This window comes from Phoxinus phoxinus (genome assembly GCF_949152265.1).
Source record: "Phoxinus phoxinus genome assembly, chromosome: 7".
NCBI lineage: Eukaryota > Metazoa > Chordata > Actinopteri > Cypriniformes > Leuciscidae > Phoxinus > Phoxinus phoxinus.
This window is the reverse complement of record NC_136882.1, coordinates 5,554,245-5,575,280: the sequence shown is the minus strand read 5'-3', so window position 1 is coordinate 5,575,280 and position 21,036 is coordinate 5,554,245. Positions and strand designations below refer to the sequence as shown.

Genomic DNA, 21,036 nt, shown 5'->3' with positions numbered 1-21,036 from the left:
TGTTGCGCTACTTCAGATTGTTGTGGAAAGCAAGATAAAAATATGTTTTCAGGATTCTTTGATGAACAGAAATTCATCAAGTTGTTGAAGTTAATTAGAAATCTTTGTAACATTATTAACCTTTACTGTATCTTTTGGTCAATTTAATGCATCCTTGCAGAATAAAAGTATTAATTTATTTCTGTCAGGACTCTGGTTTGATCTTCAGCCTTTCTGCTGTGTTTGTCTTGTGTCTTGATTGTCACTCTACCATCACCGCTGAATCCCAGTCTAAACAGTGCTCTCACTCTCATTACTCACACACGTTTCCCATTTCTGCACTGGTTTTCTCCACTACTTATGCTTCTCTCTTTCTTTGGTTCTCTGTCCGTGTGTCTTGGTGTCGGTCAGTTTCTCCACTGTCCCCTTGCCTGAAAGTCTTGTCTTGGTTGCTTCTAAACCTTTAAAGACTTGTCTGATTATTTAATCCTGTTTTGTTGTTTATTTGCCTAGTTCCTGTTCCCTATCTCGACTCAGCTTGTTCTCCTGGTTTTTGACCCCCTGCTTTTGTCCTGGACTATTGCCTTGGCTTCTTCCTTGAAACTGTTGGTCCGCTACTGGTTTTGACCCCAGCCTGTCCATTGGATTTCGACTCTGCCTCGTCCTCTTACTTGGTGGCTCGGCTACCAATTATTTTATGTTTTGTTTTGTTTTGTTTTGCTTCAACCTTTTGGACAATAAATTCTATTTTCAATTGATCTGCTCTTGTGTCCCTGTTGTCTCTGCACCACCCTAACATTTTCTTTAAAAATAGGATTTTTAATAGGATTTTAAAAATTGCGTCATCACAGGTAATTTTTTTTTTCTTTTAATTAATAACAATAGAAAGTAGCTACACTGATGCACCTGCTGACATTTCATACATTTTGAATAATTAATTTTCAGAAGCACACCATTATTGGGAAATACTTCTATACTAGTTCATAAAATTGCATCAAATATTGTTTCATTAGCATAACAGTCAGCATTTTGATACACAAATGGCATAATTTATTCATAATTAGCTACTTAATGTTTTGTTCATGTGTTTAAAAGTCTCCCATCCAGACGCCAGTGTCAAAATGCTTTTACTTTACTAATGTTTGAAATGCATGAATATGATCTAGTATGGACTTTATGCAGATTGGGATGTAACCTTAGTGTTAAGTGCCAGTTCTAAGGCTGAGTCTGAGTCTATCTGTTTGACATTATGGGATGTGTGCTGGTTTGCATTGAAAGTGTTTTGTTCTGGATCCCTTTGTGGCCTGTGTCCATCAGCTCAAACTCTTACAGCTCGCTTTTTCCTCCGTCGAAGCCAAGACAAATCCTCCTCCATGCCTGCACACACACACACACACACACACACACAAACACACACGTTTGTTCATCAGCTCTTCCTTTGTTTGTTATGCTCTTAAGTGATTAAATTCTTAGATTCCTTCCCAAAACAAAAATCTTCTAACAAGAGTGTATCATTGTTTTCAGTGACACAAAGCGCACATTATCTCTTCTCCAAACAAGATGTAGACTAACTGAGACAATCTGAACATTCAGTGCTCTCAGCGGAGAGTTATGTAACATGATTTAATGTTTTAATTGTTAAAGGAGTAGTTCATACTCCACACAAACAGTGGGGCGGTACTTCCGCCGCCGCCGCCGTGACCTTTCAACGTGATGACGTAGTTCCCTTTCCGGTTGTTGATCAGCTCAATCCGAACTATTGAAGGTAAAAAGTCTATTTTTTTTTTATTTTTTTTTATGACCTATCGTTTCGCTAGATAACAACCTCTTCTTCAGCTGTGATCTCGTACAGCCGTTTGAAACTGCATTGATTTGGACTTCAAAACGATGGTAACCAATGAAGCCCATTGTTAGACGAAAAATCCAGAAATGTTTTCCTCAAAAAACATACTTTCTCTCCCACTGAGGAAAGAAAGACATGGATATCTTGGATGGCATTGGGGTGAGTAAATTATTCTGAAATTTTCATTTTGGGGTGAACTACTCCTTTAAGGGACACTCAAAGTGTAGTAGAAAGTGTAGAATGTATACTTCTTTAAAGCATAGCAAAAGATTATTAAAACATTATGATTTAGATGCATTTAAATTAAAATATACTTTAAACTTTTAGTTAAACATTATTGCAAAGTGCACTTTTTAGAGGTCTACTTAAGTGTGTTATGAAACAGTCTCGACAATATCTGCACTTAAATGGCCTTTCATTTCATTCCAGTCTTTAAAAATATATATATTTAAGATTTGAAGTACATTACAAGTGCACATTAAATACTTTTTTCCCCTCAAAGATTTTAGTATTTTGATTTTGAACGATTCCCTTAGATGTGCAGTGTGCTATACCTTCATCTCCTGTAGGGGTTTGCTTCAGGAGATTGGTTCTGTGTAAGACGTGTGGTCTCGCTGTTCCCTCCTGATGAAACAAACACACAGTGTGAGCCGAACCTCACCAGGTTCATCCAAAGATGCACGTATCAACGTTTAAATAGCCTTGTGCTTTTGATAAGTGTTTATAGTGAATTGTGCAGTTGGGTTTTTGATTGTTTTTGTTTTTTAGAAGATTGTTTGTTTTAAAATTAAAGTTCAGAGATGTATTTGAGATCACTGTGTGTAAGAAGAGTGTGTATGCAGTGTGTATTAAAGTGTTTAGAGTTGATGTGCAGAGGAAATATCTACACTAAAGCTGTAGTAACAGAACGACGTCTCTACTGATCAAAAAATATTATACAACCATTTTCCTTGCCAATAGCACATTTGTACATATTCTTACTGGAGACTTCATATGATTAAAATAATCTTTTGAAACTTGCAGAAACTAAATATGACTGTCCACAAGTCATACCAAATTATTATAAGAATAATGTTCAATAAGTATTCTAATGGAAAATTAGGCTTTATTTATATGCTTACAGGAAATTCTTATTTTCATTTTTTTCAACATTTTTATCAAGTTTCCCAAAGATGTCACATTTATTTGATCAAAAATACAGTAATATTAGTATGTTATTGTGAAATATTATTACAATTTAAAATAGTTGTTTTCTTTGTGAATATATATATTAACTGTAATTTATTCCTGTGATCAAAGCTGAATTTTCAGCAGCATCAAGAATCTGCTTTTCTTATAATCACTTGTGTGGAAAATGCAATACAGTGTCTTTTTTTCAGGATTCCTTGATAAACAGAAAGTTTGAACAGCATTTATTTTAAATAGAAATCTTTTGCAACATTATAAATATATTTACTGTCATTTTTGATCAATTTAATGCATCGCTGCTAAATAAAAGTATTAATTTCTTTCAGGAACATCACGTCTAACTCTATGAATTTACTATTTATTCATCACCACATAATAATAATAGAATGAGATAATGTGCTTGAATTACATAAAAGTTGGTCTTAAAGTGTATGAATATGATATTTATAAAAGAAAACTTACAATAGAGTGAGTCTGATTGAGTGGCTCAATTGTGTACACATGGAGTCCATCATCAAACATGCCACTGGGTGCCAGAGAGAGAGAGACACAATTATTTTGATTCATTTGTCTGCTTTTATCCAAAGCAACTTAGAAATGTGGAAAACATACAGACACATTACAAACCACAGTACAATGAGTTATAGGAACATAATTTGTAGCATAAACATACATTACTCAAATGAACATGAAATTGGGAATAAATACAGACACAGCTGAATAAGTCAGTATTGAGACATGATTTAAGTGTTGGATCGAGTTGGACTCACTGTAAACCGTTACACGTGGACAGAGCGGCGTGCGAGTCGTCATTCCCTCTGATCTGGCCGTGGTAGTAACAGTGCTCTCCACCCTGACAACACACACATTGAGGCCTTAGGACACGTTTACACCTGGTCACTTCATGTGTTTTCTCTGATTGGACAGCTATCCGATCGTGAAGAGACCAGGTGTAAATGCCTTCAGAAATGCATTCGAGATATAAATCTGATCACTCAAACCACTTCAGGAGGAGATCTGAGACGAGATGAAACTGGACAAGTGTAAATGCATCCGGTTGTTAAAGCCATATGTGAGCCTGGATCACAAAACCAGTCTGGAGTCGCACGGGTATATATCTGTGGCAATAGCCAACAATACATTGTGGGTCAAAATTACAGATTTTTCTTTTATGCCAAAAATCATTAGGATATTAAGATCATGTTCCATGAAGATATTTTGTAAATGTCCTACCGTAAATATCTAAAACATGTATTTTTGTGAGTGTATGCAGCACAATCGTGAACATAAATGCACAACTTTAAAGGAGATTTTCTCAATGTTTAGATTTTTTTGCACCCTCAGATCCCAGATGTTCAAATCAAATGCCAAATATTGTCATATCCTAACAAACCATACATCAACCATATAAATCTCAATTTCAAAAAATTTACCCACGTGACTGGTTTTGTGGTCCAGGGTCACATATGTACATTTTACTCCTTCCAAATATGTTAAAGTATGAGAGCTCGGCTGCAATGACAGTCACGGATGTTGTACACAATGAATAGGTTCTCTAGCTGCTATAAAACAAGCATTTTGGAGGGAAAAGACTAAATATAAATAGAATCAATACTTAAAATGCTTAAAGTCCCACTGTAGTCAATAATTGTATCCCTTAAAACTCAGCTTTGATCACCCCTTGAAAAAAATATTTTGTCATGCCTTAAAATAGCTCAAATGTAACTCTACACCCTTGCTTAGTTTAGTAATATGCAAATGAGCCCCGCCTCCACTCACTCACTCACTCAGAGATCCACTGGTTGACGATCACACGTTGATCTGATTGGTTACAAGGTAGTGTGTGACGTCAGAAACACCAGCGATTTCAAACCGTGTTTTTGAGACTGTCTTTGGTTCACTGCAGTTTTAAGCAGAAAATACTCAGCAATGCTGTCCACTTATGAACTTACACATGGTGTGTCTTAAAGCAGATTAAAAACACCACATAGATATATAAAAGCTTGATTTTCACCACAGGGGGACTTTAATATTAAAGATGAACGAGAAACAGCGAGTGCTCTTTGCCGTCGCGGCTATTGGGGCAAAAGTGCAATCGCTGGTCAATCTGTGCTCACAAAACCATTGAAGCTCGGTGTTGCCAGCATGGCGAGTATGAGGTCAGGTTAATCATAGAGAATGTTTTTGATCACTGAATGTACAGGATGTAGTGAAGGAACAGGTGCGGTCGTGCGCTCCATTGAGTTCACTCTTCATTTGCATCAAGTTAAACATATCTCAACTTTGTCGCATTGTTTACATTCTGTCGCCAGAGGTCAATGAATACTGCCAGCTCTCCACTGAAATGAACAGGATCATGTCACTGAGTGACCGTGGCTTGGCCATTGGCGTCAAGATATATGTGTGTCCAGCATTGAGATATGCTGTGTTCGTGATTACCTCAAATAAAGCTTTGTATGCTTTCAAATCGCTCTTGCGGGACTTTGTGTCATACACACCGATTGGTCTGCACAGCGCTGCTTCAGCTCAAACACACCTTAACTCTGACATGACAAGCGACTTTCAGGAGCGACACTCAATAAGAGTGAAGTCACGTGATCCGTCGCTACATCCTGGAGACAAGAGTGTCTGCAGCAAGATAGAGGCAGGCCCGGGGTGGGTAATCGGGAGAATTCCCGGTGGGCCGCTTCACTTTTGGTCGATAATTATTATTTTTTTTTTAACATTTGTCACGTTAGTTACAATATTAGGCTACACGCGTTCTGCATTCGGACACCGCAGCGCGCATCCTCTGCTTGGGTTGTACCATGTGAGGCAGTTCTCCCCTCCCCTATAGTTGGTTGGGTCCATATAGCGCGTCTTTTCCAAAACCAACGTTTTCTCAGGTACCGATAGCGGGGCCGGCCCTACCGTAACGGTACGCGTCAGGGAGGATGGATGGGAGGAAGAGGCCAGGAGGGGCTGAAAAAGCCAGGTTGAAAAAAAGAAAGGCATTGGAGGAGGATGCTGCCAAATGTGCCAAGCTTACAGATTTATTTTCAAGAGGACAAACACAAGTGGCAAGCAGGTAAAGAGAGATAGGCCTAGTAATGATTAGCAATTACGCTGCAACGTAATTATTCGGCTAATACCGTTGTATCGTTGTCAACCTATTCACAAGCAAAATATAAAAGATAATTAAAATATTTGCCTTTTTGTATCACTCAATACATGTCATGGCGATTCATAGACTTTGCAAATATTATGCAATTTAATATTGATAACAAAACTTGATCTGTGTATGCAGTAAAATGACCTCTTCATTATTTGTTGTTGCTTCTGAGCAGCAGAACTGTAAACATTAGTTCAATATGCCTCTTTGTGGAAGAGTGGGATACATTTCAAATGCTTTCTTTCTTTCTTTCTTTCTTTCTTTCTTTCTGCTTTTGTTAATTTATCAACCTATTCTTCTGGAATAGTGGAATATTTTTTGTTAACTTCTTCTGTGAATTATTATTTAACCTTTACATTATTTGTTGAACCATGGTATTAATACAAACTACACAATAGTAAGAGCTGAACTGTTGCTTCATTTATCCAATGTGAAAAAAATGCTAATTTGGAAAACTGCCACCATGGAAAAAGTGGGCCGGTCTTGGGCCTGAATCTCCCGGGCTGAAAAAAGTGGCCCCACTCCGGCCCTGGATAGAGGAGAAGTTATATTAGCGGTCAGCACCTTTCCTATAATTCAAGATATATATCTGTGTACAAGCAATATGGCCCGTCACAGAGAAGTAGATCAGTATCTCTTCATCAAGCCAACACACAATCACTCACTGTTTCTCTTCATCTTTAAAGTTGAGCATTTTATGTACTGATTTATATTTAGTCTTTTCCTTCCAAAAATGTTTTTTTTTTTTTTTATCTCTCCCCTACTGTATTCTTTGATCTTGGAATAAGCTGATTGTTTTCGATTATCTGTTAATTTCACTGACATAAATTTGCATATAGCGTGGGAAGTGACGATCGGATTTGTATATATTTTCCTGTATGGTGGGTATCTGTGTACAAATGAATGCAAATGTACAGTTTGATGTTCGTATCTACTATAAACGTGATTCTTCGAGGAAGGCCACAGTGACTGGTGCCAGAGCAGAAGCCTCTCTCTGCTTAGCTCTTGTGGCGTAAGGTTTGCTGGTAATGTGACCCACAGGTGAACAAGCCGTGCTGATTCAGCAGTGAAGTCTTGATTTACCGGAATCAGCACTTATCAGCATCTCTCTCTCTCTCTCACTCACTCACTCACTCTCTCTCTCACTCACTCACTCACTCACTCACTCACTCACTCACACTCTCTCTCTCTCTCTCTCTCTCACTCAATCACTCACTCACTCACTCACTCACTCACTCACTCGCTCACACTCTCTCTCTCTCTCTCTCTCTCTCTCTCTCTCTCATAAAGTTGCCCTGTGTATCATCACCTTTACACTCGCTATTGTGGTGCATTGTGAGATTGAATGAGTGCACTCGATAAAGTCCACTATAATATCAGACACCACTACAAATGGATGTTCACTAAAATAGTTCCCCATTTAAGGATATTGGGGCGATTTCGGACACAGCCCTTGTTGCCATCTTGTTAGATATCCTTGTTTGTTACCATGTGAACTAATCACCAACACTTGTCCTTTATTTAGCCTCTTGTCTGTTCATTGTCTTGTGTTAATGTCGCAATCTCGCTGGTGTTTCTTTTTATTGTTCCTTGTGTTTATTAAATGTGATTTCATCATCCATCTGCATCCAGCCTCTTGAATGTGAATGATCATGCCAAGCCAGTTCGCGGCAGCTTCATTTAATACATTTGAATGTCAGGAAGTAATTATAAGTTTATTCCATTGGCACGTTCTCATTTGAGTCCCAGTGATTTACTACTGATATTATCAACAGGAAAAACAAAAGAGGATTTATTACAGGGCACACCGAAAACAACAAACTTTTACACAGTATACATTTTAAGTACGAAACCAAATGAACTGGGATTGTTTTCCCAATTGTAGTTACGATACTCTGTGATTGAGGTTCAGCGGAAAGGTTTTCAAATGAAATTTTATGGCTATTATTATTATTACACTGATTCCAATTGCGATTGTATGACTAACTATTCTTTAAGCCGCTTTTCCACAGTCCAGTTACATTCCAGTCATATTTCCACTCGAGCTTTGTTTGGCACGGCTCGATTACAAACCGTTCATAGCCTGGAATTCTCAGAACAGTTGGCTAACAAACTAAACACAAGTTAATGATCAAATTAAAAGAAATATCTGATCGTCCTTCATAACACAGTTGCTATTTACATCTCATACCATCTATAAACTCTTGCATTACCAAAGCATCGACTGACGCATTTGTATTACATTCCAAAGAGTTTCTTTATCAGACCCACAATGTAAAATGAAACCATTTCCGTAGCAGCTGGACCGGATCAGCACGGAATTGAAAGGTTAAGCAACGAGAACAGTTTGACCCAACAGGGGAAAATCGGCTATACAATTCAGAGTGAAGTGACAAACAATAAATAGAAAATGCCTAGTTTATACCTTCTCGAGGATGGGCTTCCCTTCCTCATAGTGTATCTCCACATAGTCTGAGGACAGCAGGTCACTGGAACACACAAACACACACAAATATGAACTGGTACGAACTTATGATCCTCTGTTTATTCTGGACATCAGAAGACTGGTATTTTGGCTCAGGTTTACACATAGGGACTGTTTTCTCAGCCACCTTCGGCTGAAGAGTATTTGCTTTGAAAGGAAAGTATCTGAATCCAATTTTGTTGAACCAGAGCCTATAATTCAGCTGAAACTTCAATACACTCAGTTCAACATACACTCATGTGCAACACATGTTTTCTGCATATTTTCTGAAACTTGACATCTGTAACATACCTATACACAGAAGTATTCAAGTGCTATTAGTATACTTATTTTAAACAAAAAATAACACAGTATAGAAGATAGTCTTGTATTTATCAGAGATATACTTAACAAAAATGATTGTCTTATACTGACAAGTAGCCTATTCAGAAACATCTGTATCTTTAGCCTATAATTGTACTTAATCTTGTGATTGAGATATGCTTAAGAAAATGATAAATAAGTATTCAAAGTATACTTTTCTTGTAGTTGTATTTAACATTTTTAGTTTGTATTTAACTAGCAAATAGAGCAAGCCTCTTTATGTAATACATTAATAATTTGGCATAACTTATAGGCAGTGTAAATATAGGAGTTAACAAATTCTAATTCAAGTACAGTTTATGGTTTATTATTTTAAGTATAAAAATAGAAAAAATAGGAAAAAATCTAAATAGGAACCCTAGAAGTATGATGTTAAGTTTTACCTAAATGAAATGTCTCAGGTTACGACTCTAACCATTGTTCCCTGAGAAGTGAACAAGACACTGTGTAACATTAGTGACGCTATGGGAACACCTCTGTGTGATTGAGTCATGAACCACATGTGAAATCATAGCGGGACCAGGAAGCTATAAAGTGCACCCGCACTAAAAAATGTCAGCTTCTGATATGTCGAAGCAAGTAGATAACAGGAGGAGGACGTACGGTAGGGCAACACAGTGTCTCGTTACAGTCGTAACCGGAGACGTTCCCTTTCGAAGGAACTCACGCTGCGTCATAGTAGCGACGTTATGGAAATGAAATACCCACAACGACGTACTGACAAGTGACTGTCTAGTGTGAAATCATGGCGAGCACAACTAAGATATGAGCACCTGGGACCCTAGTATAGAGCCCAAGTCTAGGTTAAAAAAAACCCCACAAATGTGTGTGGAGAGGACCAGCTTGCCACAGCACACATATCTTGAAATATATAGTGCTTGTGACAAACAAACAATAAATAGAGACAATTTCACATAGAGCACTTGCTGAAGGCACAGAAGCTGATATTGTTTGGGCCGGGTGCACTTAATAGCTTTCTGGTCATGACATCACCCATCTATGACGTCCCGCCATGCCAAACTATTAATAGTAAAACTATTAAATTTGTAGTTTACCGAGAAAATACTTCATGAACTTTCATATATAAAAAGCGGGCTAGAAGTATACAGTAGACAGTAAACTAACAGCATAGTTCAGAGTAGTTACAATTAGAGCTGGGACTTTAACGCGTTAATTAAGATTAATTAATTACACAAAAAATAACGTGCATATGGTGACGCAAAAGTGTGTGAAATTCGATGTAGTGTGCACTCCAGGCGGCTAGGTGGCGATGTGAAGCACTGAAAGAGAAAGAGGCTAAAACTGACACAGTTTTTCATGTTTAATGAAATTAATACTATATTTTAGTTTGATAAAAAATATTATTTTTTTTTGACGCATTTTAATCGCACTTATTTTTGCACCGCGGAACGTTTCTCACTGGATGAGTTTAGGCGGACCGATTATACTGGAGCACCAATAGCGTTCATATTCATAACTTGATAACTTCAGACAACAACAAACCACAGTGAACATGAACAAAGAAGCTGACGAGACCGCTTTGGTCGGCCCCGTGGATGGGACATTTTGTTATAAAAAACGAACGGATGGAAGCGTCGATAAGAGCATGGTTGTGTGCAAGCTGTGCAACAAGGAATTCGGAACGGCTATTGTTACACTTAATGGCAAAAATAGCACTGGTCTGCTGGACTTGGTTGAACAAAAATAAACAATATTTTGTTGCTTAAGCTTATGTATTCAGTCAATATTCAATGGTATACTAAAAATCCATGTGAAAAAAATTACTTCTCACTGTTCTCAGGTCAAATATTTATATGCGATTAATTTCGATTAATTAATTACAAAGCCTCTAATTAATTAGATTAATTTTTTTAATCGAGTCCCGGCCCTAGTTACAATACAAAAGAAGAACTTAGCTATTAAAACTAGTTGTGTACCCAAAGTTTACTAATTCCCCATTTAAATTGGCACATAGCTGTGCGGAGGTGTTGCAAATATGTCCGCTGTGTGAATAGACTTTCCTTGAAAGGAACTCTTTGGCCACACTCAGGATCACATACTGTAGCTGTCTGCCTTGTCATCGCACAACTGATGTGCTGTGTCAAAACAGACGAATCTAAGAGGTGCTTTAGGCTGAGACTAACACTTTCATCTCTGTTTGTTTTTGTGTAAAACGAAGGTAGGCCGTGTTTAGTGTGTGTGTTGTGTGTCAGGAGGTGACACTGATTGACCTTCAACGCCCTTTAATCATCACAAGCCTGGACTTGAGTCAGCGAGGCAGAACACACAAACACACACTCTAGCTGACAAACCACTAGCTGTCTCATTCTCAGCTGACTGCTCACTTCAAGAGAGGCCACTTTCTGCCAGAATGGCGTTCTCCTGTAACCTTGTGGAAATTACTCAAACACACAGTCAGGTTTCCTCAGGGGCAAACAGGGCTGTAGCAGCATCTGAAGGCTCAGATCAGAATATTATAATATTAGCATTATTGGGGGTTAGGCTAGTGCGCGTGCATATGTGAGGGAATATCAGGACACATTGTGATAGAAACTGAACTACATCATTATCTCTACTGTGTACGTGTATGTGTATGGCCTTGATATAACAATGCTATTAACCCAGTGTGACACAGTTTTCCAAACTAATCCATCATGAACTGATAAAGTAACTCAACAATAACACAATCTCAACGTACTCACTTGTTATGTGCTATTTTTGCCGTAACCTTTTATACATTAACATTAACTGACATTAAATTTGTTCATTAACAGTTGGCAAGATTTTAGAGAGGCTAAATTACTTACAACTGTAGATAAAACAGTGATCAACTATCTAGGTGATCTTAGCCGCCAAGAGGAATTGTTAGATTGTCATGAATTATTACAAAGGAAAATATTTATTTCCCTGGAACAACATCTGGAATCAACATCTGACCAGTAGGCTACCATGTATTTAGATATAAGACAGGGTCAACAGTGTAATTATGTTGGCTTGAGGACGAAATGATTATTCTTCTCCTGAAACCAAAGTTTCTCATACAGATTTCAAGCTAGAACTACCAAACTTGGGTGAGACATTTAGAATGTTCTGACTCACATTCCTATATATTTTCTAATGTATCTGACTTTGGAAATGCTTTCGAACAATTCCATATTCCTAAAGACTTGACGGGTTCAAAACTTTTATACAATAACTCTCATATTAAACTATTATATAAAGAGTATTTAAGCTTTCTGTCACTATATCAATGCTTAACAACTAGCCTAGGACACCATGCTAAAACATGTTAGCCATGTGTTAAAACATGCTAGCAACATGCTTATTCATGCAACAACAAAAAAAAGGCTAAAACATGGTAATGTACTAATTAATGCTAGAAACATGCTAGTAGCAACCTGGTAAAATGTTTTCGAAAATTCCTAAAACATGTTAGAAATGTGTTAATTCATGCTAGAAACATGTTATAACATGTTAGCAATGTGCTAATTAATGTTAGAAACATGCAAACACATGGTAGCAATTTGCTAATTCGTGCTAACAACATGCTAATGTCTGTGTTATCTGATGCTAGAAACAAGTTAGCAATATGTTAAAACATGATAGCAATGTGTTAATTCATGCTAACAGTGTGTTAAATAATGCTAACAACATGCTAAAACATGTTAGCATTGCAGGCTAAAATTCATGCTAGGAAGATGTTAGCATTAGTCAAATTTGTTAGTAAAGTGGTAAATCATGTTAGTAACATGCTAGCAATGTGTTAAACACTAGCAAGTTGCTAGTATAAACCTATCTACAGTAGGCCTATATATCTTCAAACTGAAATCCTTCAAACTTCAAGCTTTTAAAACTTTCTTCCTCAAACTTTCTGGTCAGGCTTTCTCAAGCCAACATCAAAGTTTAAGTCCAGCTGTCTTGACAAACTTTTTAATCTAGTTATAGATGTAATTACAGAAATTATATACAGCTCTATTTTACATACAGGTATTTTTAAAACATCTAAGTAAAATTTAAAAGCATGTACACAATAAGTGCATTGTATCAAATTAATAATTTAAAAGTTAGAACATAGTAGCTACTTAAATAATTCACATAAAGTGGGACCTAGAGCTGTTTGTCACATGATCCTTCAGGAATCGTTCTAATACGCTGATTTGCTGCTCAAGAACATTTCTGATTATTATCAAAGTTGAAAATAGTTGTGCTGCTTCATAGTTTTGTGGAAACAGTGATTCATCATTCTACTAAACTAGAAGTAACTTTGCAACAACATGTCAGCTAACTCTCATTAGAGTATTAGTAGACTGTCTGCTTAATATCTGCTAACACTTTATTTTAATGCTCCTCAACAGACATTCTACTGACTATAAGTAACTTTACAACTATATGTCAACTTATTCTACTAACCTTAACTTAACAGTCTACTTATACTCTAATGAGAGTTAGTTGACTTATAGTTGCAAAGTTATTTATAGCTAGTTGAATGTCTAAAGTGGAACATCAAAATAAAGTGTAACCCTGTACATTTTTTAAAAGTGCACTTTGTAATAATATCAAGTGAAAAGTTTTACTTCAGAGACGGAGGGATGCGAGGAGTGATGTTTGTACAGGTGCAGTGAGAGCCTCTGATCTACAGTCACTGCATGCTGTGGGACGGCTATATTTAGATCAAAACTATCGCAAACCGTAACACTGGCCACATGTGCACAGTACACACACACACACAGGCATTGTGAGAGAGACCGTGAGTCTGCAGGGTAAACCGCATATCAATCAAAGCGTCTGACAGACTGACACTTCTCTTTTACAATTACAGTATTTTTAGCCTCTCGTGTCAAGATCGCCTCTTCAATCAACTCAAGCGTACGGTGTAGAAACGGAGCCATGACTATAACTTTCAGCTAGTTGTTTTGACTCGGGCACTCAGGGATTTATCATTCTGCAGCAGGCAAAAATGCAAAGTTAGATTGCTTAGGAAAGTAATAGTTCTTGTCATCAGCAAACGACACGGTTTGAGAAATCATTGAAGTCCTAAACACAAATGGAGTGGCTAAAGTTAGACAGTGAAGTTTAATATTCATTGCCAGTAGCCAGCAGCCATATCCCCCTGAAGCCCAAGACTGGTTGCTCACTGATGCTAAGCAGGGCTGAGCCCGGTTAGTACCTGGATGGGAGACTCCTGGGAAAAACCAGGTTGCTGCTGGTAGAGGTGTTAGTGAGGCCAGCAGGGGGCGCTCACCCTGTGGTCTGTGCGGGTCCTAACGTCCCAGTGTAGTGACGGGGACACTATACTGTCAAAGAGCGCCGTCCTTCGGATGAGACGTTAAACTGAGGTCCTGACTCTCTGTGGTCATTAAAAATCCCAGGATGTCTTTTGAAAGAGTAGGGGTGTAACCCCGGCATCCAGGCCAAAATTTGCCCAGTGGCCTCTGTCCATCATGGCCTCCTAATCATCCTCCTATATATATACTAATTGGCTTCATCACTCTGTCTCCTCTCCACCAGTAAGCCGGTGTGTGGTGGCGTTCTGGCGCAACATGGCTGCCGTCGCATCATCCAGGTGGTACTGCACATTGGTGGTTGTTGAGGAGATTCCCCACTTCTATGTAAAGCACTTTGAGGTCTCAGAAAAAGTACTATATAAATGTAACGAATTATTAATTATTAATATTCAGAAACCCCTAACCCTCATTTTGAGCAATAGTAAGCACTAAATACTAATAATCACAATCAGAGAATTCATTGATGCAGAACAATCCCTTGTGAAAAAGAAGTACACTTTACAGGAGAAACTGGAAAAACTAGAATATGGTGCAAAAGTTCATTTATTTCAGTAATTCAACTTAAAAGGCGAAACTAATATACTATATAGACTCATTACATGCAAAGTGAGACATTTCAAGCCTTTATTTGTTATAATTGTGATGATTATGGCGTACAGCTTATGAAAACCTTTTTACAATATTCTCATTTTGAATTTGGGGTTTTCATAATCTGTGAGCCATAATCATCACAATTATAACAAATAAAGGCTTGAAATATCTCACTTTGCATGTAATGAGTCTATATAATATATTAGTTTCACCTTTTAAGTTGAATTACTGAAATAAAGCACCATATTTAAATTTTTCCAGTTTCACCTGTAGGTATTACAAAGGGCACTTTTAAAAAGTGTATTAAGTGTGTTAATAAACAGTTATGAAAGTGTGCTCTCTTTAAGTACACTAAAGTGGCCTTTTATTTCATTAATGTTATATTATCGGCAAGTACTTTAAAAAATATATACTTTTAAGATTTGAAGTTGCACAAGCGCAATATTCAGTGCCACTCGTGCACACTTGTTGTCCAGGAGGGACGCCGTGTCTGTGAGCGTGCATGTGTTAACCACACACACACACACAAACACATTCCCTGCAGATGAATGTCTGGCTGTGGAGATGTTGTGTGATGACAGAAGGGTGTAGTTATGTAGTGGTTTGGTTACAAAACCTGCAATAACCATTCAGGCGCTCAATACCACTTTATGTGGAGGGGACAAAAGGATATGGAGTTATTTCCAGTGTAAATCCCTGAAGCTGAATGGAAGTGGATCCCATCACACAAACTTTGCTTCCAGTAACAATAAAGAGAGGACCTGCATTCCCATAAGTGCATGTGTTCGTTTCACAGAGACACAACACATCAATAGTCTGGCACATCAACACTCATGAGAGACGCGTGTGTGTGTGTGTCTGTGTGTGTGTGTGTGTGTGTCTGTGTGTGTGTGTGTGTGTGTGTGTGTGTGTGTGTGTGTGTGTGTGTGTGTGTGTGTGTGTGTGTGTGTGTGTGTGTGTGTGTGTGGCCGATGAGAGTCTGCACAAGTTACTCTTATACGGATTACACTTAGCAATGCTCACTTGTTTAGTGTGAGGTCCAGAATGAATTGGGATCCAAAGGCCTGAAGTTGGAATGAAGCCTGAGCGAGATGAACCTCCTGTTGAAGGAAGAAAAACACAGTCCACATTTAGAGTCGGCTGGATGCTACAGTGACCAAAGTCGAGCTGTCATAGGAACTCATTTCTATGGAACAATCAAAACATTGTTAAGCAATTCTAAAGCAATGTCTGAGCGATGTCATTATCATAGTAATAACCACAAACATGTCTTCTTATCAGGGCTCGTGAAATGTGAGCCTGGATCACAGAACCAGTCTGGAGCCGCACGGGTATATCTGTGGCAATAGCCAACTATACATTGTGGGTCAAAATTATAGATTTTTCTTTTATGCCAAAAATCATGAGGATATTAAGATCATGTTCCATGAAGATATTTAGTAAATGTCCTACCGTAAATATATAAAACATGTATTTTTGTGAGTGAAGGCAGCACAATCGTGAACATAAATGCACAACTTTAAAGGAGATTTTCTCAATGTTTAGATTTTGTTGATTTTCACCCCAGATTTTCAGATGAGGTATAAATCTGAAAAAGAAATTGACCCATGTGACTGGTTTTGTGGTCCAGGGTCACAAATGTGACTCAGTTGTACTGTCTATTTTCAGCTCAAATGTTGCATAATGTGATGTTGTTTTGAACGTATCTTTTGGTTTTGCTTCCAGTAAGTTAATAATTAAGAAAAAGTAATTAAATGATGCAGTGTCTTTTATCAAATGTGTAATATTTTTATTGTTTTGGGATGAATTTCTAGCCTTATTTATATTAAAGAAATATTTTCAAATAAAGGGTGTGTGTGTGTGTACACGTTAGAATACTTTTATCAGGGAAATAATATATTTTAAAAGAATTCACTAAATGTAAAAATTTTGGACACTTAATTGTGTGTTAATTGCAATTAAATAAAAATGTATTATAGCTTAATTATTTATTAAATGACTTTATGGTGCTTTTTGAGCCACTTCAGACGGACTTAAGCACATATTTATATATAATATCATAATTACTTCTATTGTCTTTGAAACATGGGTAAAGTGTGCAGATTAATGTACTGACAAGCATTTATGGTTAAATAAAACATACTTTCATTTAATTTCTATTGAAACTTGAATCTCGTGTATTAAAAGATATTTCTAATTACACATTACTAAGTGCTTTACGTGACCTTTACACATTCAATTAAGTGTAATTCTTAAAAGCACAACAGAAGATTATTCAAACATAATGATTTAAAATTGATTTTAAAGTAAAACTTTTAATTCAACAGTTTTACAGAGTGCACTTAAGTGTGTAAAGAAACAGTCATGAAAGTGTACTTTAAATAAGTTGCATTACAACTTTATAAGCTCACACAAGTTTGTGTTGCGGCGCAGTCATTATTCAATGAGCATTAGTTTGACTAAATGTAATGAATAACGGATGGCATTTATAATTACTAAATGCAGTTAATAAAAGTAGTATGAAGAGTATATAGTTCTTCAGCGCTACATTTATAATGGTATAATGGGACTGTCCCACTTTATTATGCATATATAACGGCACCGGAAATTTCATTCATATATGGACTGGACCACTGCACTTTAAATATTCTGTGTTTTCAATTAAAAAAATCTGACCACCTTCCTAGATAACTCTTGTTGTATTATGCGTTTAATGTAAAGAAATGCTTCATTGCTCAGTGTATGAATGTCACAGATCACGGCTAGATGAAAGAGGGAATGTGTCTATCTTAAAACACTCCTGTTGTGTTCTCTCAAGCGGGGTTCAATAATGCATGAGTCAGTGTTCAGCGATGCACAGAGTTTGATTGTGCTGGAAGCATTATGTTATGCCTGACGAATGAATGCGTTCGTTTACTTGGGTCTGAAGGTCCATGAGAAGAAGTAAAAAGATAAGATGATGTGATAATACCAAAGTGTGATCCTAACCAAACACATCAAGTCCCCTATCCTGCCTCAGCAGTGTCTTATTTAGATCCGCACACATATCTATGGACATACACTGGTGTATCATATTCTGTCCAGCTCGGTGAAGCTGCTCTCACCTGTCTGTGTGTGTCGGGGATCTTACTGCGGGTGTTCAGGTCATGCTCTCACCTGTCTGTGTGTGTCGGGGATCTTACTGCGGGTGTTCAGCTCAGTGAAGCTGCTCTCACCTGTCTGTGTGTGTCAGAGATCTTACTGCGGGTGTTCAGCTCAGTGAAGCTGCTCTCACCTGTCTGTGTGTGTCCGGGATCTTACTGCGGGTGTTCAGGTCATGCTCTCACCTGTCTGTGTGTGTCAGAGATCTTACTGCGGGTGTTCAGGTCATGCTCTCACCTGTCTGTGTGTGTCTGGGATCTTACTGCGGGTGTTCAGGTCATGGTAGGTGCTCTCACCTGTCTGTGTGTGTCAGAGATCTTACTGCGGGTGTTCAGGTCATGGTAGGTGCTCTCACCTGTCTGTGTGTGTCCGGGATCTTACTGCGGGTGTTCAGGTCATGCTCTCACCTGTCTGTGTGTGTCAGGGATCTTACTGCAGGTGTTCAGGTCATGCTCTCACCTGTCTGTGTGTGTCAGAGATCTTACTGCGGGTGTTCAGGTCAGTGAAGCTGCTCTCACCTGTCTGTGTGTGTCCGGGATCTTACTGCGGGTGTTCAGGTCATGGTAGGTGCTCTCACCTGTCTGTGTGTGTCCGGGATCTTACTGCGGGTGTTCAGCTCAGTGAAGCTGCTCTCACCTGTCTGTGTGTGTCTGGGATCTTACTGCGGGTGTTCAGGTCATGCTCTCACCTGTCTGTGTGTGTCGGGGATCTTACTGCGGGTGTTCAGGTCATGCTCTCACCTGTCTGTGTGTGTCGGGGATCTTACTGCGGGTGTTCAGGTCATGCTCTCACCTGTCTGTGTGTGTCGGGGATCTTACTGCGGGTGTTCAGCTCAGTGAAGCTGCTCTCACCTGTCTGTGTGTGTCCGGGATCTTACTGCGGGTGTCCAGGTCATGCTCTCACCTGTCTGTGTGTGTCCGGGATCTTACTGCGGGTGTTCAGGTCATGCTCTCACCTGTCTGTGTGTGTCCGGGATCTTACTGCGGGTGTTCAGGTCATGCTCTCACCTGTCTGTGTGTGTCGGGGATCTTACTGCGGGTGTTCAGGTCATGCTCTCACCTGTCTGTGTGTGTCTGGGATCTTACTGCGGGTGTTCAGCTCAGTGAAGCTGCTCTCACCTGTCTGTGTGTGTCTGGGATCTTACTGCGGGTGTTCAGCTCAGTGAAGCTGCTCTCACCTGTCTGTGTGTGTCTGGGATCTTACTGCGGGTGTTCAGGTCATGCTCTCACCTGTCTGTGTGTGTCGGGGATCTTACTGCGGGTGTTCAGGTCATGCTCTCACCTGTCTGTGTGTGTCAGAGATCTTACTGCGGGTGTTCAGCTCAGTGAAGCTGCTCTCACCTGTCTGTGTGTGTCCGGGATCTTACTGCGGGTGTTCAGGTCATGGTAGGTGCTCTCCGAATCTTCGTTCAGGTAGTAGATGAGGCGCGAGGGGTATGTGAGTGTCCGCTGTGACTCCTGCGGGACGCTGGCATTGTGTGTCTGTCCCGCTGTAGTATCATCTGACACCGCTTCCCTGGGGATCTCAGCCTCCAACACTGACAACACACACACACACACACACACACGACTGAAACCGCTTCCACGTCCGGTGAGCACGACACTAACACATCTAAACTAGGCCAATCTGACACTGAACCTCAAAGAAATCAGTGAGGAATTTGCAGGAAGGCTTTGGTGTCAGGAGTGCCGTATGCAGACTACAACACATGCGTCACAAGATAATCAGGAAAAGATGGATCTATTTAGACTAATATGTAATTCTTACATTATGCCGTTATTATTGTTTGAAAAAAAATGCATTGCTAAGAGGCAGGACATGATACGCGTGCCTTGCCTTTTCCCCATGCAGGCCCAGTGAATAAGTTACACCATTGAAGACTTTTATTGGGATCCCTCTCTAAGCATTCCTGAATTTCATGAAATTCCCTCTGAGAACTAAAACCACAATGTGAGATTTCTAAAGTGTATTTCCCAAGATAAAATGCGCAGGACTGCAAGATAAGCAATGTGTCAATCGAGGCACTGAAGAGATTGAGGCTCTAAAGAGAAATAGATGCATTTCAACTTCTGCAGTCTCCTCTGTGAGCCAGAGCATAGCAAGTCTCAGAGACACACTGAAGCTGTATACATGTCTGTCTCTCTCAGTCAGGACACTTTGCTCCCTGCTGTCCTGCGCATTCACACACACACACACACACACACACACACACACACACACACACACACACACACACACACGATGCCCTTGCAGAAGCACAACTCCCTGAACACATCCCAAACCCGGACACTCGCGAAAGCACATCGCATTCCTTTATAAAACACATTACAACTACCAGGATTCGCCCTGCAAGTTCACCGGAGTGATTCGGTTACGGTGAAGTACGTACCGGCTGACGCTGACGCCACGAACGGCTGGAGACGAGAAGCGAGGATGCACGCGAGCAGATTTGACAGTACTAGCACACACATGATTCATAGTTGGTCTATGGAATCGCGCGAGATTAACGTGTGGATGCGGTGACTCGCTAGGGGCTCATCGTCCTTGATGGTCCTGATGGTCCTGATGGTGCAGAGCGTGAAGGCGGTGGCCAGCGCGAGATCTCCGCGAGCACGCTTCAGATAATGATGCTCCCGCCCGCGCGCAGGTGCCGTGCATCCGCCCACATGATCCCCTGCCCTCTATACCAGCTGATCTGCCCACACTTATTTGCATATGATTATATTTTAAATATGCATGCATACTACAGGTATGGTAAAAAAACAAGATTATACATGTCTTTTACACATTTCATTAAAAAATATATTACTTCTATGGTATATTATAGGTATAAGATCTTTTATAGGCCTATTTGGCAGTATTAGAAGCTATATATCTATAATTTTATTTCAATCATGACAGCTCTCAGAATAGTTTTAGCATATGGCAATGTTAATAAATTTGGTCTTGGTGGACTAGCATAAGATATGCTGCTGCATAGACACACATAAATGTAGGCAGGTGGAGCTGG

General features: G+C 39.2%; 1 protein-coding gene across 1 annotated transcript in view; it reads right to left on the bottom strand.

The window, feature by feature from the left end:
• adam23b (ADAM metallopeptidase domain 23b) overlaps positions 1-20,667 on the bottom strand; it is a 37,838-nt gene extending 17,171 nt beyond the window's left edge. Inside the window, exons 1-8 of the mRNA XM_079619898.1 lie at positions 20,416-20,667; positions 19,367-19,563; positions 15,909-15,985; positions 8,587-8,650; positions 3,781-3,863; positions 3,473-3,536; positions 2,377-2,446; positions 1,310-1,356 (exon numbers count right to left, since the gene is read on the bottom strand). Of these exons, the coding sequence (XP_079476024.1) occupies positions 1,310-1,356; positions 2,377-2,446; positions 3,473-3,536; positions 3,781-3,863; positions 8,587-8,650; positions 15,909-15,985; positions 19,367-19,563; positions 20,416-20,497 (684 nt within the window). The 5' untranslated portion in view covers positions 20,498-20,667. The remainder of the gene's footprint in view (positions 1-1,309; positions 1,357-2,376; positions 2,447-3,472; positions 3,537-3,780; positions 3,864-8,586; positions 8,651-15,908; positions 15,986-19,366; positions 19,564-20,415) is intronic.
• Positions 20,668-21,036: the final 369 nt, after the last annotated feature.